General features: G+C 39.3%; 1 protein-coding gene and 1 pseudogene across 1 annotated transcript; both read left to right on the forward strand.

Moving 5' to 3' along the window:
* Positions 1–5,719: 5,719 nt before the first annotated feature.
* Positions 5,720–7,300, forward strand: LOC148938057 (uncharacterized; annotated as a pseudogene).
* Positions 7,301–7,381: 81 nt separating this feature from the next.
* Positions 7,382–10,193, forward strand: LOC148938058 (uncharacterized). Its single transcript, XM_089073809.1, has one exon. It carries the CDS (start codon positions 7,382–7,384, stop codon positions 10,169–10,171), a length of 2,790 nt encoding a protein of 929 aa, XP_088929935.1. The 3' UTR covers positions 10,172–10,193.
* The last annotated feature ends 6,134 nt before the right edge of the window (positions 10,194–16,327 follow it).

Raw genomic sequence — 16,327 nt, forward strand, 5'->3', positions numbered from 1 at the left:
TCAAACGAAATTCCATAAAATTGAAATAGATATAAAAGATAATCGTGGAGAAAAAATACCATTCGTATCCGGAATGTTGATAGTAACATTATACTTTAGACGTGTCCGTTAATTACCATTTGCGGTGGAAAGTCTACGAAGCTTTGAGAAAAAATTAAATCTCCATGGAATACGACGAGTATTACGAAATGTAAAACAGGGGAGGCGGAATTCCACGAATTTTCGTCGGTTTAGCCTATTAGCGCGATCATGGAATAGGTAGTTTCCTCGGAGGATTATTTAGAAGAATACTTCCTTATCTAAGCAGGGGAATGCGCGCAGTCAGGAAAGAAGCTTTACGCGCCGGAATTGGCGTGATAGAGGATGTTGAAAACAACACTCCGTTCAAGGAAGCAGTCAAAACGCAGCTCAAAAAATCGGAAAAGCTCAGAAATCTTAAGAGAAAAGCCAAAGAAAATATAAGTAACTTGATGAAGAGCTCGGGATATAAAACATCCGCGAAAATACGAGCGGGTCAGTTTCCCTTCGGAGGGCACGACGCACGCACAACTAAATCCGGAAGAAGCACGGTTCGTAAACGCAGACAAGCCGGTAAAAAAAAGAAATCTTCGAAAATCAGCGTGAAAAAAACGATTAAAAAAAATGATCGAAGAGGAAAGCGAGTAAAATTAAAAAGGCAGCGAAACATCGACAAAATAGTGGGAAAAAGCGCACCGTATCCAATATTCGCTTAATCGATGCGCGTAAATTTGAGAGATATGTCCTTTCTTCATACCCACTCGAGCGAGTGTTTAAAGAGTGAGCTCGATCTTTTCAGTTTACCTCCTATTCAAATCAGTATCGAGAGTTTACAATGGATTTATTACAAACCTCGCTCGCGGATGACACGCCTATAGAATTCGTCGTACCCGAACACGGAGAAGATTATCTAGATCTCACGCATACCATGCTAAGCCTTCGCGTACGAGTGGAAAGTTTACCTGGTCCTGGAACATCGACAGGAGAAGGAGAAGGAGGAGGAGGAAACAAAATAGACCCTGTGAATCATCTACTACATTCGATGTTCAACCAGATCGACGTGTATTTCAAGCAAAAACTCGTATCACCTTCAAACAACGCCTACGCGTACCGCGCGTACATCAAAGCATTGTTAAATTATTCTTCATCATCAAAAACTTCCCACCTGACTTCCTGTCTATCGGACACGGACGAACCCGGTTATATAGACGCGCTATTAAAATCGGACAACCCCAATCAAGCTCTCGTGACACGCACCCGATACATCCAAGGAAAAACGTTCGGTAGATCTAATAGGTCATCTTCATTGCGACGTCTTTAATTAGGATAAATTTTTAATTAACGGAGTGGAGATTAGAATGAGACTCGTTCGCTCGAGAGATGCGTTTTGCCTCATGGAAGGCAACTCAATGTCAAAAATACAGCAACTAGCATTCTAGATGCTAGTTTACTCATAAGAAGAGCAAAAATAAGCTCTGCAGTGTTACTCGAACATGCGAGAATGCTGAGTAAAACAATCACCAAGGTATCCTCTAATACGAGTTGAAGTTAAAACATTCACGATTCACGCCGGAGTGGTAGGAGAATCGATTGATAACGCGATACTCGGGCAACTTCCGAAACGAGTAGTAGTCGATAACAAAGCGTTTAACGGCGACAGAAAGTTAAATCCATTTAATTTCAAAAATTACGGCATAAATTTCTTCTCGCTATATGCCGATGGCGTGCAAATTCCGAGCAGACCGCTGCAACCGAATTTCTCAAAAGACCATCCGCTCTACGTCGAGACTTACAACATCTTCTTCTCAGGAACAGGCATCCATTTTTTAAACGAAGGGAATTTTATAAGCAGAGAAGATTATGCCAAAAGTTTCACGCTTTTCGGTTCCGATCTTACTCCCGATCTATCAGTAAATTGCGCTGGACATTGTTGAATCTTGTCAGACATCGAAATTTAGTCGATTAGAGGTACGATTTGAAAAAGCTGTTACCTCAAGCTGTTACCTCAACGATTAATTGTTTCGTTTACGTAGAATTCGATAACGTGAAGAGTTAGAGATCGATTTCTCGCGTCAAATTATCGTTGATTTTAGCGGATGAGACATACCCAAATTTCTCCCCTCCCATAGTTATCTACTTTTCATTTCTATTTCTTCGAAAACTTACAAAAAATAGCCGTAGTTTTGCTTTAGACGCGAACGTCGTCACTTCGTGCAAAACAGATTGAAAGTATATTCTACGCATCATGGATATAATTATCGATATACAAGGTTTCCGCGACGCTGAGGGGAAGTTTATGCCGAAGGAAGTAGCGGTTGTCGCTATTAACGAAGCATTCATATGTCACTGCATTATGATGCCTCCATATCTATTTGTCGAATTACCCGAAAAATACAAACGAGAAAACAACTGGCTCTCTCGAAATTTTCACGGAATCGAATGATTTGACGGAACGTCAATTCCAAACATTTCATGGCGAAACTACGTGAAATTGCACGGTAAGCGCGTTACATATACACCCGAGGTCGAGAGAAGATATATTATTTGGAAAACACACTCGCAAGAAACGTATATAATCTAGAAGGAATCTCTCCTGCTTTCAAAAACCTGTCGGAAGGCGAAGAGCATGAATTGTACTGCGGCCATCACGGGTTTCATCGAAATTTCGACAAATTTTATTGCGCGTTACGCAATGCATGCAAATAGAGATACTGGATACGATCTTAAGAAGGGAACTGCGACATAAGCAGCGCTAATTTATTTACCAATGAAAGTTCCGATGACAGTGAAAGTACAGAAAGCGAGGTTTTTACAATAAAACGAAATTTTCCGAGTCTCGTTACGTGGAGAAATAAGAGATTAGAAACAGAACAAGCGAGGTGCGAACAAATAAAAGCGGAGAAAGAAGATCTATTGAAACTGGAGCGTGAAAAAAAGGAAGCTTCTACCGTATAATCCTCGCAAGAGGATAAAAATATAACAACACCGGCGAGCCAAGAAACAACTCAAACATCATTCCTCTCGAAAGATGAATTCGCTCGAAATCTTACGAGTGTTGCATCATCTCAGTGTCGGACATGCGGTGTGTATCCTGCCAACAGAATCCCGAGAGTGTGAATGAAATCGACGGCCATCGTCGCGAACACAGATAATCACGATCGTCCTGGACAACACTAAGTTGCTTTCTACTTAGACAAGCACGGAGAAGGCACGTATTTTAATAGCTACGGACTACCCTGGATTCCAGATTCAATCTATGACGAAACTCTACTACTCATAAATGGAACATCATGCGATTACAAGACATATTTTCTCAGACCTGTGGACAATATTGCTGCGTATTTCTTTATTATTTGTCTCGCGGTTATAAGCTTAAACAATTTCTTAAAATATTCAGCAAAGATTACGAACATAATGATAAGCTAATCGTACAATTATTTCGTAAAATCTTTCTTCACGGAATAAAGAAATGTGAAAAATCTCATGTAACATGCTGTCATATACAAACTTGTACTTTTAAGAATAATTAAATAATAAAGAAACACTATTATGAATCGATATAATATGTATGATATAACAATAAACTTAATTTTTTGTAACATAAATTCCAGTCTTTGTCTGTCTTACTCTCTTTTCCCGCCGGCCTAAAATCTTAGTTACATAACTCCAAGCTAAAAATATCCAATCATTTTTCAGATATTTTCGCTTGCTTACCATAGAATTAAGGAAAACCTCGCTAGTGTATAAATCCCAATGTTAGAAAAATCTAGAGTTTTATATGTAGAAAATCTTTTTAACTAGCGTGTTTGTCATAGGATAAAAGCCTCGTATATCTCCAAGCTTCTAATGCGAACTTGAACGTTCCTGTTTTCCTCCCCCAAATATCATACGATTCGGTAAATAATTCTAACAAATATTACACTCTACCAAACCTCGCGTTTTCAAAATGTTTATACATTTCCTCCATACAAAAAATGTCAAACGACTCGAGAAATTTAAATTCGCTAGGCCCCGAGAAATCTTTCGTCCTAAGAAAACCCGATTCATCATATTCCATATACACGCGATAAAAACTCGCAAAAAATTAGTTTTTTTCTCTTCGCTCCATCCCACGTGTCACAAAAAATCGCATTCCATTCTCGACAAGTATATTCCTTTTACAGACCCGCCATATTTCTTTTCGCAGACGCCATTTTGTTTTGACGCCCCCCCGATCCCAGACACTTTCTCCCCCTTCCCCTACTTTTTCGTCTAGCATGTCGACACTCAATCGTACACATGGGGCACTATGGGTAGAGCCAATCACGCGCCGAGCAGCTACGGAGTTAGCCAATCAGAACGCTCCATTTCCACGTGGCTGCCAGTTTTTGATGGTCGAAGGCCACGCCCCTGGCGCCAATGGGAAGGTGGTGAAGGTTTGTTTTGATGCGCCATGGCTATCCACTTACTACTAAATCCACTACTGCCATCTAAATGGAATTAAAGAAATGTCGATAATGATCGACAATTTAAAAAGTCGATATTATCGACAATTTAAAAAATCACACATTACATATTAGATTTAATATGTAATTTTAGAAGATGTGTGTGTGTGTGTGTGTGTGTGTGCGTGCGTGCGTGCGTGCGTGCGTGCGTGCGTGCGTGCGTGCGTGCGTGCGTGCGTGCGTGCGTGCGTGCGTGCGTGCGTGCGTGTGTGTGTGTGTGTGTGTGTGTGTGTGTGTGTGTGTGTGTGTGTGTGTGTGTGTGTGCGCGCGCGTGTGTGTGTGTGTGTGTGTGTGTGTGGATATCTCTCCAATTATTTACAACTAATGCATTAGTAATAATCGATATCGTCAATACATTTTTATGGCATACATTTTTGCCAGTAATGTCAAACAGACACTTCTGATTATAATTTTTATCAATACCGTCCAAATAGACGCTTCTGATTTTTATTATTCGAATCATACTGTAGTATGAAATATCGAATGGAAGTAATAATACTAGGCCGGTTCTAACTCAGGTCCTTCGAAGGGGATGCGAGTGTGCGGGCGGAAACGGAGGGCGCGGAGAAGAGGGGAGGGGAAAATCAGAGGCAGCGATCCTTTGAACTGAGCCGTGGGGGAGGAGATAAGATAGTAGGATTCGGTGAAGGGGATATAAATAAGTGAATAAAAAAGTAGATAAACAAATAGATAAACAAGAAGATAAATACATAGATAAACCAATAGAAAATTGCGACTCGAAGGACATGACGTCACGGGGGGAGGGGGGAGGGAGGGTAGTGAAGAAAGACGAAACGAGGTGAGATAAACAAATAGGATAAGATAGCAAGGCGATATAAACAAAATGGGGCGGCGAAGATGATATAAAAAAATTGGACAGGGCGCGTGAACATGACGTCAGGGGGGGGGGCCGCCACCGCCGCCGCCACCGCCGCCGAGTAAAAAATAAATATCTCTCTCGTATATCTATCTCTCCTATTATCTCTTCCGTTGCGGTTCTCTCTCTCTCTCTCTCTCTCTCTCTCTCTCTCTCTCTCTCTCTCTCTCTCTCTCTCTCTCTCTCTCTCTCTCTCTCTCTCTCTCTCTCTCTCTCTCTCTCTCTCTCTCTCTCTCTCTCTCTCTCTCTCTCTCTCTCTCTCTCTCTCTCTCTCTCTCTCTCTCTCTCTCTCTCTCTCTCTCTCTCTCTCTCTCTCTCTCTCTCTCTCTCGAGATGAGAAGACGTGTGTCACATCGCTCCGTCAAAATAGTGAATTTTCGTGCGTAAATAGTGGGAAAAGACGTAAAATAAGTATTTCGAGTTATGTCGCCGTAGATCGAGGATGGATATGAAAGTTATCTAGCCGGGATACGGCGATCTGTGGATGTGAGCAGTGAATTTATTATTTGAGACATTGAAGTCTCACAAGACAGTAGACATTATACGTGGACACAATAGTGCTGACGTGTGAAAGTGGGTCACAGGTGACTGATCGCTTATGCTGATACTAGCGGTTTTGGCCGGTAATTATCAGCATGGACGACGAATATGCAGAATATCGATGCTCGGCATGTAGGAAGGCAATTAAGAGCAGAGTCGTTAAATGTAAAAATTGCCCAAAGCTTTTTTACCATCCAGGATGTGTAAATAAGCATAAAATTATCGACAGAAATCAAGAGTACGTGCAGTGTAAAGGCCCATTTGAGGAATTTTTAACTGATAGTGAGAAAGCTCCGGCACCGGCAGGGAGAGATAGGACATCATCTACAGGATCTACAGGATCTACAGGAGTGTTCACAACATCGAGCAGTGGAAATAAAGGGTCAAGCATTGATATAAAAATAGACTGGATTATAAGAACTGTGAAAGAAATAAAAGATGAAGCGATGCGTAAAAATGAAATTAAAATAATGATTAAAGAAGTAGTTCAAGAAGAATTAGGAAGTATTAAACAAGAGATGGAAAACTTGAAGAAAATGATACAGGGAATAGAGTATGGATCGAAGGGAGGAACGCAAAGAAGCTACAGTGAAGCGGTTAAAGAAAAGAAGAAAGAGAGTCTTATAATTGTTAAACCGAAATTGCAACAGGAAAGTGAAGACACGAAAAAAGTGATAAAAGAGAAGGTAGATATAAAGAATATGGCAATGGGAGTAACAAAATTAAAAAAAGGAAGCAAAGGAGTAGTAATCATGGGATGTGAAACTGGAGAGGAGGTAAAAAGTTGAAAGAGACAGTTCAAGCTAAACTGGGAGAGAATTACAAAGTGACGGAGTCTAAATCGAAACCAAAAATAAAAATTATTAACATAAATTTAGAAGAGATGAACTTAGATGATAATGAGCTTATAAATACGATAAAGAAGCAGAATAAAATAGATACAGTAAATATGCGAATTGTGAAGAGAATGGTCAAAGTAAAGAATAACGATCAAAGAAGAGGAAATGAAGAAGGATCAATAATAATGGAAGTAGATGAAGAGACACACGAGATGATATTGCAGAAAACAAAACTAAATGTAGGATGGAAGAAGTGTCCTGCATTTAATCACATCAGTGTCAAAAGGTGTTTTAAGTGCTGGGGATATTTTCATATTGCCGAAAATTGTAAGAGAGAAGAAACATGCTGCAAATGCGCGGGGAATCATAGCTCGCGTGTCTGTACAGCGACAGAGAAGAAATGTGTGAACTGTATGTTCAAAAATCGAACATACAATTTGAAGATAAATGATGATCATGAAGCTATCAGCCGAGAATGTCCGACTTTTAAGAGGGCGTTACAGGAAGAGAAGAGGAGAGCAGGCTGGGAGGAGAAGTAGCAACTACAGAAGAAAGAAGAAATTATACTGTATACAAATGCACAGAGTTTGATAGCGCATAAGGATGAGATTCAACATCAGATTATGAAGAAAATAAATCCTGCGTTCTTAGCATTATCGGAGACCAGATTGACCGAGGATATTGAAGACAGTGAAGTGAACGTTTCTGGTTATAATATGACTAGATGTAATGCTGAGAATAGAAATACAGGAGGCGTTGTTCTATATGTAAGGAATGATATTATTTACGAAACGGTGTTAGTACAAAAATTAGAATCGAATTGTTGGTGTGTCGCGGTAGAAGTGAAAGATAAATTATATAAAGGAGTGATAATGGTAATATATCACTCACCAAGCGCATCGCACGGGGATTTCATGAGATTTTTCGAGGATATAGTAGAGGAATTAGTAATAAAAGGTGAATGCATGGTAATAGGAGATTTTAATATAGATCTTATGATGGACTCGTTTTATGCGAAGAAATTGCAAACGGCAATGTTAAGCTTGGGTATGAAACAGTATGTTAACGAACCGACGAGAATCACGAAAGATAGTCAAACAATTATAGATCTAATCTTTGCTAATAGTAATAAAAAAGTGCAAGTAATTCATGAACCCAAAATTACGGACCACGCGTGGCTGGAAGTTGAGGTGAGTGTGAACAAAATTGAAAGTAAATTTAGAGAGTTTAGCGCTAGGAATTACAAAGAGTTTGATGAAGGTGAATTTGTTATGTTAGTAAAAAATAAATTACAGAAAAGCCAGGGATGGCAGTGTGTATGTATGGGTGTGAGTGAGAGAGCAGAAAAATTTGTCAATAGTATAGTAAATGCGTTAGATGTAATGGCACCGAAGAGGAAAATTAGAATTCCGAAAGTATGGGAAGGGAAAAAATGGTTCTCAGATGTAATAAGAGAGGCTGCGGATAAAAGGGATGAGGCATTTAGGCAAGCAGTGTACGCCGATACAGAACAAAGCTGGTTGCAATTTAAAGTTAATAGGAATGCAGTAGTAAAACTAATCAGGTCGAAAAAGAAAGAATATTATGAAAATATGATAGATTTTAATAAGGATAATCCTTCGACTATGTGGAAAACTTTAAAAGAAATTATTAGAGGCGAGCCAGTATGTGCTAAAGAAATAAAAGATATAGATTTTGAAATATTAGATAACATAGATTATAGTACAATAGGGTGCAATATAGCGGATAAATTTAACTTATATTATATACAGAGTATTAATAGTATAATAAAATCTATAATAGAGGATCAGTCTACAGGCGCAGGTAAAAGAATTATCTATGCTATAGAAAATACGGTAACTATGGAAAATTTTGAGGGAATCACGGTAGAACATTTAGAGAAAATTATTAAAGGACTGCCTAATAAGAAAGGCACGGAAGAGGGAATAACTAGTAATATATTAAAAGCAACGTTTTGCGTAATAAAAGAGGAATTTGTTGATATAATAAATAACTCCCTGAGAGATGGTTGCTGTCCAGAAAGTTGGAAAACGTCCACAATAATACCGATTCCAAAAGTAGATAAAGCCAAGAAGGCGAGTGATTTTAGGCCTATTAATGTGTTACCTATATTTGAGAAAGTGTTAGAATTGGTAGTAAAAGAGCAAATTGAAAGGTATTTGGAAAATAATAGTATTATAACTGAACATCAATCGGGCTTTAGGAAACACTATTCATGTGAAACAGCGATTCAGACTATTGTTGACGAATGGAAACTGATAGTCAGTGAAAGGAGAATAGTAGGGGTAATTTTCATGGATCTGAAGCGAGCGTTTGAAACGATAGATAGGGAAAGATTATTAGGAAAATTATATCAATATGGAATCAGAGGAAAAGTCCTTGAATGGTTAAACTCATATCTAAAGAATAGAACACAGCAGGTGCGATTTAATAATAAATGGTCAAAATTAATGGCAACGGAATATGGAGTTCCACAGGGATCTGTATTGGGACCTTTGTTATTTATACTTTATATAAACGATATAATCAAAGTCTGTCCAGAAGAATGTAAGATAAAAATGTTTGCGGATGATACTTTAATATATGTGGAGGGAGAAAGTAGCGCAGAATTAGAAAGAAAAATGAATACGGTGTTTGTTATAGTAGAAAAGTGGATGAATATAAATAAATTAAAAATGAATGCAGGGAAAACGAAATACATGATAGTTAGAAGTATAAGAAAAGAGCTAAGAGGTAATATTACGTTGAAATGCTTGGATGGAACTGAGATAGAGCGTGTGGAAACGATGAAGTATCTAGGTATAATTATTGACGATAGACTTCGATTCAACGACCACTGTGATTATATGCTAAAGAAAATAGGGAAAAAAACGAGTTTTCTCAATAGAATAGGTAGTTCTGTATCGGCTTACACCAGATGCACGGTATACAAGACAATTATAGCTCCTCATTTTGAGTATTGTGCGACGTTGTTGATTGACATGGGTGAAACGCAGTTAAGCAAATTGCAAAAAGCGCAAAACCGAGCTATGAGAGTCATACTGCAGTGTAATAAATATACCAAGGTGGAACATATGCTGCAAACGCTGCAGTTTATGTCCATAAGACAGAGGCTATATTATAATGTGTGTACGTTTATCTTTAAGGTTGTGAATAACATGCTACCGGAACAATTAAAAGATCAATTAGAGCTAGTGGGGAGTAAAAATGATAGACAAACGCGACAAACCGGAGATATTATAATAAGATTTCGTAGAACAAGGAGTGCACAAAAAAGTATGTTCTACGAAGGAGTAAAAATGTACAACGCGTTGCCAGCCACAATGAAAAGATGTGATAAACTAGAAATGTTTAAGCGAATGTTAAAAGAGCATATATTAAGTATAATTTAAGTGTGTATTTGCAAAATAGCTGAGAAAGCTAAATAAAGTCTAATCAATCTCAATCAATCTCTCTCTCTCTCTCTCTCTCTCTCTCTCTCTCTCTCTCTCTCTCTCTTATGGCGAATGTTATTTTTCTAATTATTTTATGGTGGGGAAGAAAGAAATAAAAGAAATACATGTTTTTTCCATATTATATATGTTTATATTTTTAAACAACAATTGAATACATTTAAGTGTGAAATTTTTTTATTCACATTTTTCTTATACACTAAAAACTAAAGCTAACAGCTCGCAATCGACGAGTTGATGTCTATCGAATGTATCGCAATTGCGTATGGCATTCGGCACTTCCTCGGGATTTCTTACAACAGACGCGATGTTGGAGAATCGCGTATATTTGGTATCGATCGTATCGACGAATCTGACGAGTCGATTGAAAGTCACATCGATACATTCGTCCAGATCAAATATACGGCGCAGGGTCGATTCGATCATCGTTACACGTACGTTCAAAGATTCAAGACGTACGAGTGTAACGTCGTTCATCTGACGGTTAACGGTCCGACGCTTATAAAATTATCTTTGTAATCATTTCGCAGCAATTTGTAGATATTCCATCGCTGCTCGTAGAATCCCTTCCACGTTTCAAGAGACAGTATCAATTCCTGTCCCCGTGATCGTCAAAGTGTAACGTCTGCTCAGTAAGCGCACCTCGCGATGCTCCACCGAAATACTGTAAATTAAATATATAATATTGCACAATATTGGAAAAAAAGAGAAAAAAATATAAAAAATGCAGTTGAAACTTGCGCGTTACATTTCTTCTGTTGTTATCGCCATTGTACAGGGCGCTGCTTCCTTTGGCGGAATACATTGCGTGTTGTTCGAATGATGGAGAAGCGGAGTACCTTTTTTTGTCGTGCAGATCGTTCGATGGAGGAGGAGGACTGATCGCGTAAATTTTTGACATGGCAAACCGTTAATCCCCCCCTCCTTCCTTCCCCTCCTTTTTTTCTAGGAATTTCATTGTTGCAATCAAACATGTAGCGACATGTTCGCAAAGGAGCGCGATGACAAATTTTTTTCTAGGAAAAGCCCGCGAAAAGATAGCTCTTCAGAAATCGACGTACGTGTCGCGACGTGTCAAGAGAAGCGCCGATACTCCGGCTGCTATAAACAAATGGGGGAGACCTATGATGATGCTCCGACAAAGGGACAAAGAAATTGTCGATGATATATAATGGATCATGGGGTGTGTGCAGGATCACAGTAGATGGAAGTCTAATGGAGAGAGAAAGCTGACGTGCATACAAAAAACATGATTGCATACAAAAAAAAAACGCAAAAGTATCGCGTAGTGTCTAACGCTCAACGAGAAGAAATGGCAAGTGAAGAGGCATCGCAGGAATTTGATTATTTGGCATATATTATAGGTTTATTAAAAATTACTTATCCAACTGAAGCAGTATGTATATTTATTCACATGTATCTTTCTAATGTTTAAAAATATTATTAAACTGAATATTGTAAAAAATATTAAACTCAATATTTTTGTAATTTGACAGACATTATATCTCGATGATATCTCAGTTGTGGAAACCGTGCAAGTACGGAATCTTATAAAAATTCAGATACACTACCCGAATGGGGTACGTAACTTTTTCTCCTTTTTTTCTTTTACTCTCTTTTGTCTTTTTTCCTTTTATTTGATATGTGATGTATTGTGTGAAATTGAGATTTTTTTATTACTTTTTGTAGTATTTATGCATATATGATATCAAAATTAATGGTTTTATGAATATTAATCATCGACGGTGGATATGGTATCGTGACGCAGTGACGCCAACACAAGGAGTATTTATACTTTTTATGGGAAGAAATTACTCGCGAGGACGTATTTGATTTGCAGAGACTCTTTGGTTTACGTCCATATGAAGATAATGAAGAAGTGTAGTGAACTTTTTCTACAAGATATTCTCATTACTTTAAATAATTACATAATTAATTGAATAATTACATAAGTAATAAAGATCTACAAATGAATGTATATACAATAAATAAAAGTGCATTGTATGATTTATTTTTTTGCATTAAATATTAGGTGTACAAAAAAGATCTAAGCTTTAGATTTCATACAACCGAAATAACAATTTAAATTTTATATATCTTCCCGCCCTTTTGCGGTTTTAAAGTTGACATTTGGCCTTCTAAAATGCCATACGGTTTGGCGTTTGATAACCTCAAAAATCAGTAGTGTTCACGATGGCAATAATAAAAGAGCATATTCGATTTTCCATCCACTTCGCGTTTCATCTGAAGAAAAATGCTGTTGAAGCCACTGCAATGATTTGTGCTGCATATGGAGAGAACGCTGTAAGTCATACTATATGTAAAAGATAGTATCAAAAATTTCGCCAAGGAGATTTCAGTCTTGAAGATGAACCATGTGCTGGACGCCCTCAAAAGATTGAAACGGACGAATTGCAAGCACTGCTGGATATAAACTCTGCGCAAACTGAAAAAAAGCTTGCAGAACAGCTTGGCGTTACGTAGCAAATCATTTCCGTACGTTTACATACGATGGGAAAGATTCAGAAGAAAGGCAGATGGGTTCCGCATAAATTGTCCGAAGACAACAAAAATCGTCGGCGTGACACTGCACTCACTTTGCTTTCAAAGTTTCGGAAAAAAGATTTTCTGCACAAAATCATTCACAGGCGATGAAAAGTGGATTCTTTATGATAACCCTAAACGTAGAAAATCATGGGTTGACCCTGATCAACCTTCGATATCGATGCCAAAGCCTAATATCCACGCCAAGAAGGTTTTGCTCTGTATCTGGTGGGATTGGAAAGGTGTGTTTTATTACGAGTTGTTACAACCAGATGAAACAATTACGGCAGACCGCTACCAACAATTGACCAATTTAAGCAATGTATTAGAAGAAAAGAGGCCATTTACTCGCCAAGGACGTCGTAAAGTGATCTTGCTTCATGACAATGCTCGATCACATGTTGCGAAAGCGACTCAGAACCATATCTTTCGTTAGGCTGGGAACTTCTCTCGCACGCGGTGTATAGCCCAGACATGGCGCCTTCCATTACTACCTATTCCGGTCGCTGCAGCATTATTTGGCTGATACACATTTCGTGAGATTTGAAGAGATACGAAAATGCATTGATGACTTTATCGCTTCGAAGCCGGTGAGCTTCTATCGTTAAGGAATTCGCAAGCTACCCGAAAGATGGCAAAAGATCATTGATGCAAACGGGGAATATTTCGCTGATTAATATTTTTTTGTTTGTTTTTGAATAAAGATTGAATTTTACAAAAATAAGCTCAGAACTTTTTGTACACCTAATAAATATTTAAAAAAATTTTTCATTTTTTTAAATCGTCATTCAATTTCTTTGTCACGTGCATGACCGACACACTGACCTACATTCCTGCCCGACGCGTGCGAGTCACCCCGGCAAGATAAACTTCTCGGCGTTATATGATAAGAAGCGGTTGACCGTTAGAATTATCAACCCATAGGAAAGAAATAAAAAAACATAATTCGTATATCATATTTATTTTATTCATGGTTATCTGACCACCAATTAAATAATTTGAATACATTTTGTAATGCGCAATTAATATAGTGATATCCGCATCGCATAATATTATCAGCGTCCAGATTGTTTAGAGAATCTACGTCTTCGTAATCAGCATCCAGAGTCTCGATGTACACGCGCTCATCGTCCATAGCAAATTCCATTGTCGTTTTTCATGTCCCTTGACATATACGACAGCATCGCTGTCATCGTCGTCGTCGTCGTCGTCGTCGTCGTCGTCGTCTTCCGTTCCATGCACAGCCTTTGTAATCAAACTCTTAGCTTTGCTGTATGAAATCGTTCCGTCGTCTCATCGTAGTCTATGGTGATGACGTATCACCCAGCGTGCGCGAGGCTTGTCGGCACTTGCGAGGAAATGCCATATAGGGCTTGCGAAAATGTAGTGAGAGAGAATGGTCCGTTTTCTGAGAACGGCAAACTCCTTTACAACAAACTGTCCTCCAACGAGAAAACCTTGCAGATCTACGAATGTTAGCACAACTATGACGAGCAATTTTTGGAGACTGCGGTCGATTTTCGATGTATCGTAGATTTTATTGTCTCTCTCTCTCTCTCATGTGTCAGCGATGCTCTTAGGTGATCTTGCGTACAACATTGGTCAACGGATTGTAGTGAACCACGCGATCGTATATAATAAGACAGTACGCGGTGGTATTCATCGGTACATTCTCCTTAGTTTCAAATTCCAATCTCACGTCCATGATTGTGCTCTTGAATTCGTTTTATCAAGAACAATCGATGATTACGAATGGACCGTTATGTAGAAAAGACGTGACGGTGAGACTCGGTTCGAGATATTCGTATCCGTAGTTAACTCTTGCAAACACGCGCGTACGTTTCATACAACACGGACCATCTGTTTTTGTCGAAATCAAGATTCATATCGTCGTACGTATAACATTCCGAGTTCAGATAGAGTTTTACGTTGGTTAAGTTGCAGTCGTCGGCTCGTGTCCTCAACCATGACATTTTTGCAACCTGCTTGCAGAGCGAAGATGACGTATCGCGGCTTCTCGAGCTGAGTAGCGGTCTTGATGACCCACGAATGCTTGGTTATACGCTGTAACAGCGGAAACTCGTACAGATCCCACGAGCGAAAAGCCATGCTCAAATATCGTCCGTTCTCCAAAGTGCGCAGCATCGATAGTTTTTTATCTCGCTCAATAACACGAGCGGTATTCGCCATTGTATCTTGAATAAATCGACCATGGGATCCAACGTCGAATTTCCCATCAGGCAATTGTTGTCGTTACGCGATTGTATCAAGATCAACTCGTGACGAGCGTTGATTACCACGCGTCTGTAATCCTCGCAGAATCCCAACAGTGCATAGAGAGGTACGCAAAAGTTAAAATATCCATCCGCGTTAGTACGCGCATTCCAGCCGGCATTCCTCAGAATCACGTTTCTGTCGGATGATGTTGTTACGTAATGTTTGAGCGTGCTGGTTATGCCCACGTTTCTGTTACGATCAATCTCCACACCATCAAGCTTGTATCGAATCTCATCGAACAAGAACGCGACAAAATTATTTCCCAATCAGATCCTTCGACAACTCTGTTCTTCGTTAGTTTTCCCTCGATATATAGAAAGCTTTCGTACGGCAATGTGTACAGATCCTGTTGCTGTATGGATATTCTTATCTCATCGCTGTACCCGAATGGGTTGTACGCATGAGTCTCAATCTTGACGATGCGATCATCAAAGATTGGCTCATCTTCGATGTTTAGGATATCAATCATTTCACAAGTCGCGCACCGCGAATCCTAAAGCTTGTAAAAATTTGACGTTCGACGCGTTAAGTTTCTTCCTCTTCTTGACGCAGCCGGAACGAGTATTGTCGATCGGTGTTTTCTTTGTAAAAGATGCGTTATCTCTCTGTGTATGCTTCGCTTCGTTCAACACGAGCATCTCAAATGTCACGCTCGCGTTATCGCTGTCGCCGTCGTACGTGCAATCTGACGGTGATCTCTTCTCCTCTGAAATCGAGCAATCGTCCGTTCTGATCAACAATGCGTATCATTAGCTCTGTAATTCTCCGTACGATGACTGGTAGATAAATGATCTGCATCGGCCTTTCCGATATCTTATATCCTGGCGGCACGCTCGGCGAAAATTCGTGTATCGTGTGCACACTTTTGTCGTTGCTGTATGCGCCCACGGTCACGTTGCACTCTACACGGATAATGTTTACGTTCATTATGTTAATCGACACGTCCGATTCGTGCCACCTTCGCGGTTGCAGTATACGCCTCGAAAAACCCAGCAGCGATCCAATGTTATGGGGCTTGTTAAAGTTTATTCTGTAGATACATTTAATCTCACACCTCATCGTGTTGTAATTTGCGTGGAGCACTATCAGGTATTCTCCAATCTCATCATCGTCGCACGCGGTGTCACCAGCGTTACCCTCGGGCCCATTGCGTCGCGGACGTTTCCGTAAAATCTCACGTTTCAAAAATTCATTTATGGCATGCAGTTCATACGACCCCTCGGGAATCGTAATTTCTGCGTCGTCTTTGCCAAAATAAAATGTATTGTTCGAAGC

This window comes from Pogonomyrmex barbatus, unplaced genomic scaffold (genome assembly GCF_055798465.1).
Source record: "Pogonomyrmex barbatus isolate J1 unplaced genomic scaffold, ASM5579846v1 scaffold1, whole genome shotgun sequence".
In the NCBI taxonomy this organism is placed as follows: domain Eukaryota; kingdom Metazoa; phylum Arthropoda; class Insecta; order Hymenoptera; family Formicidae; genus Pogonomyrmex; species Pogonomyrmex barbatus.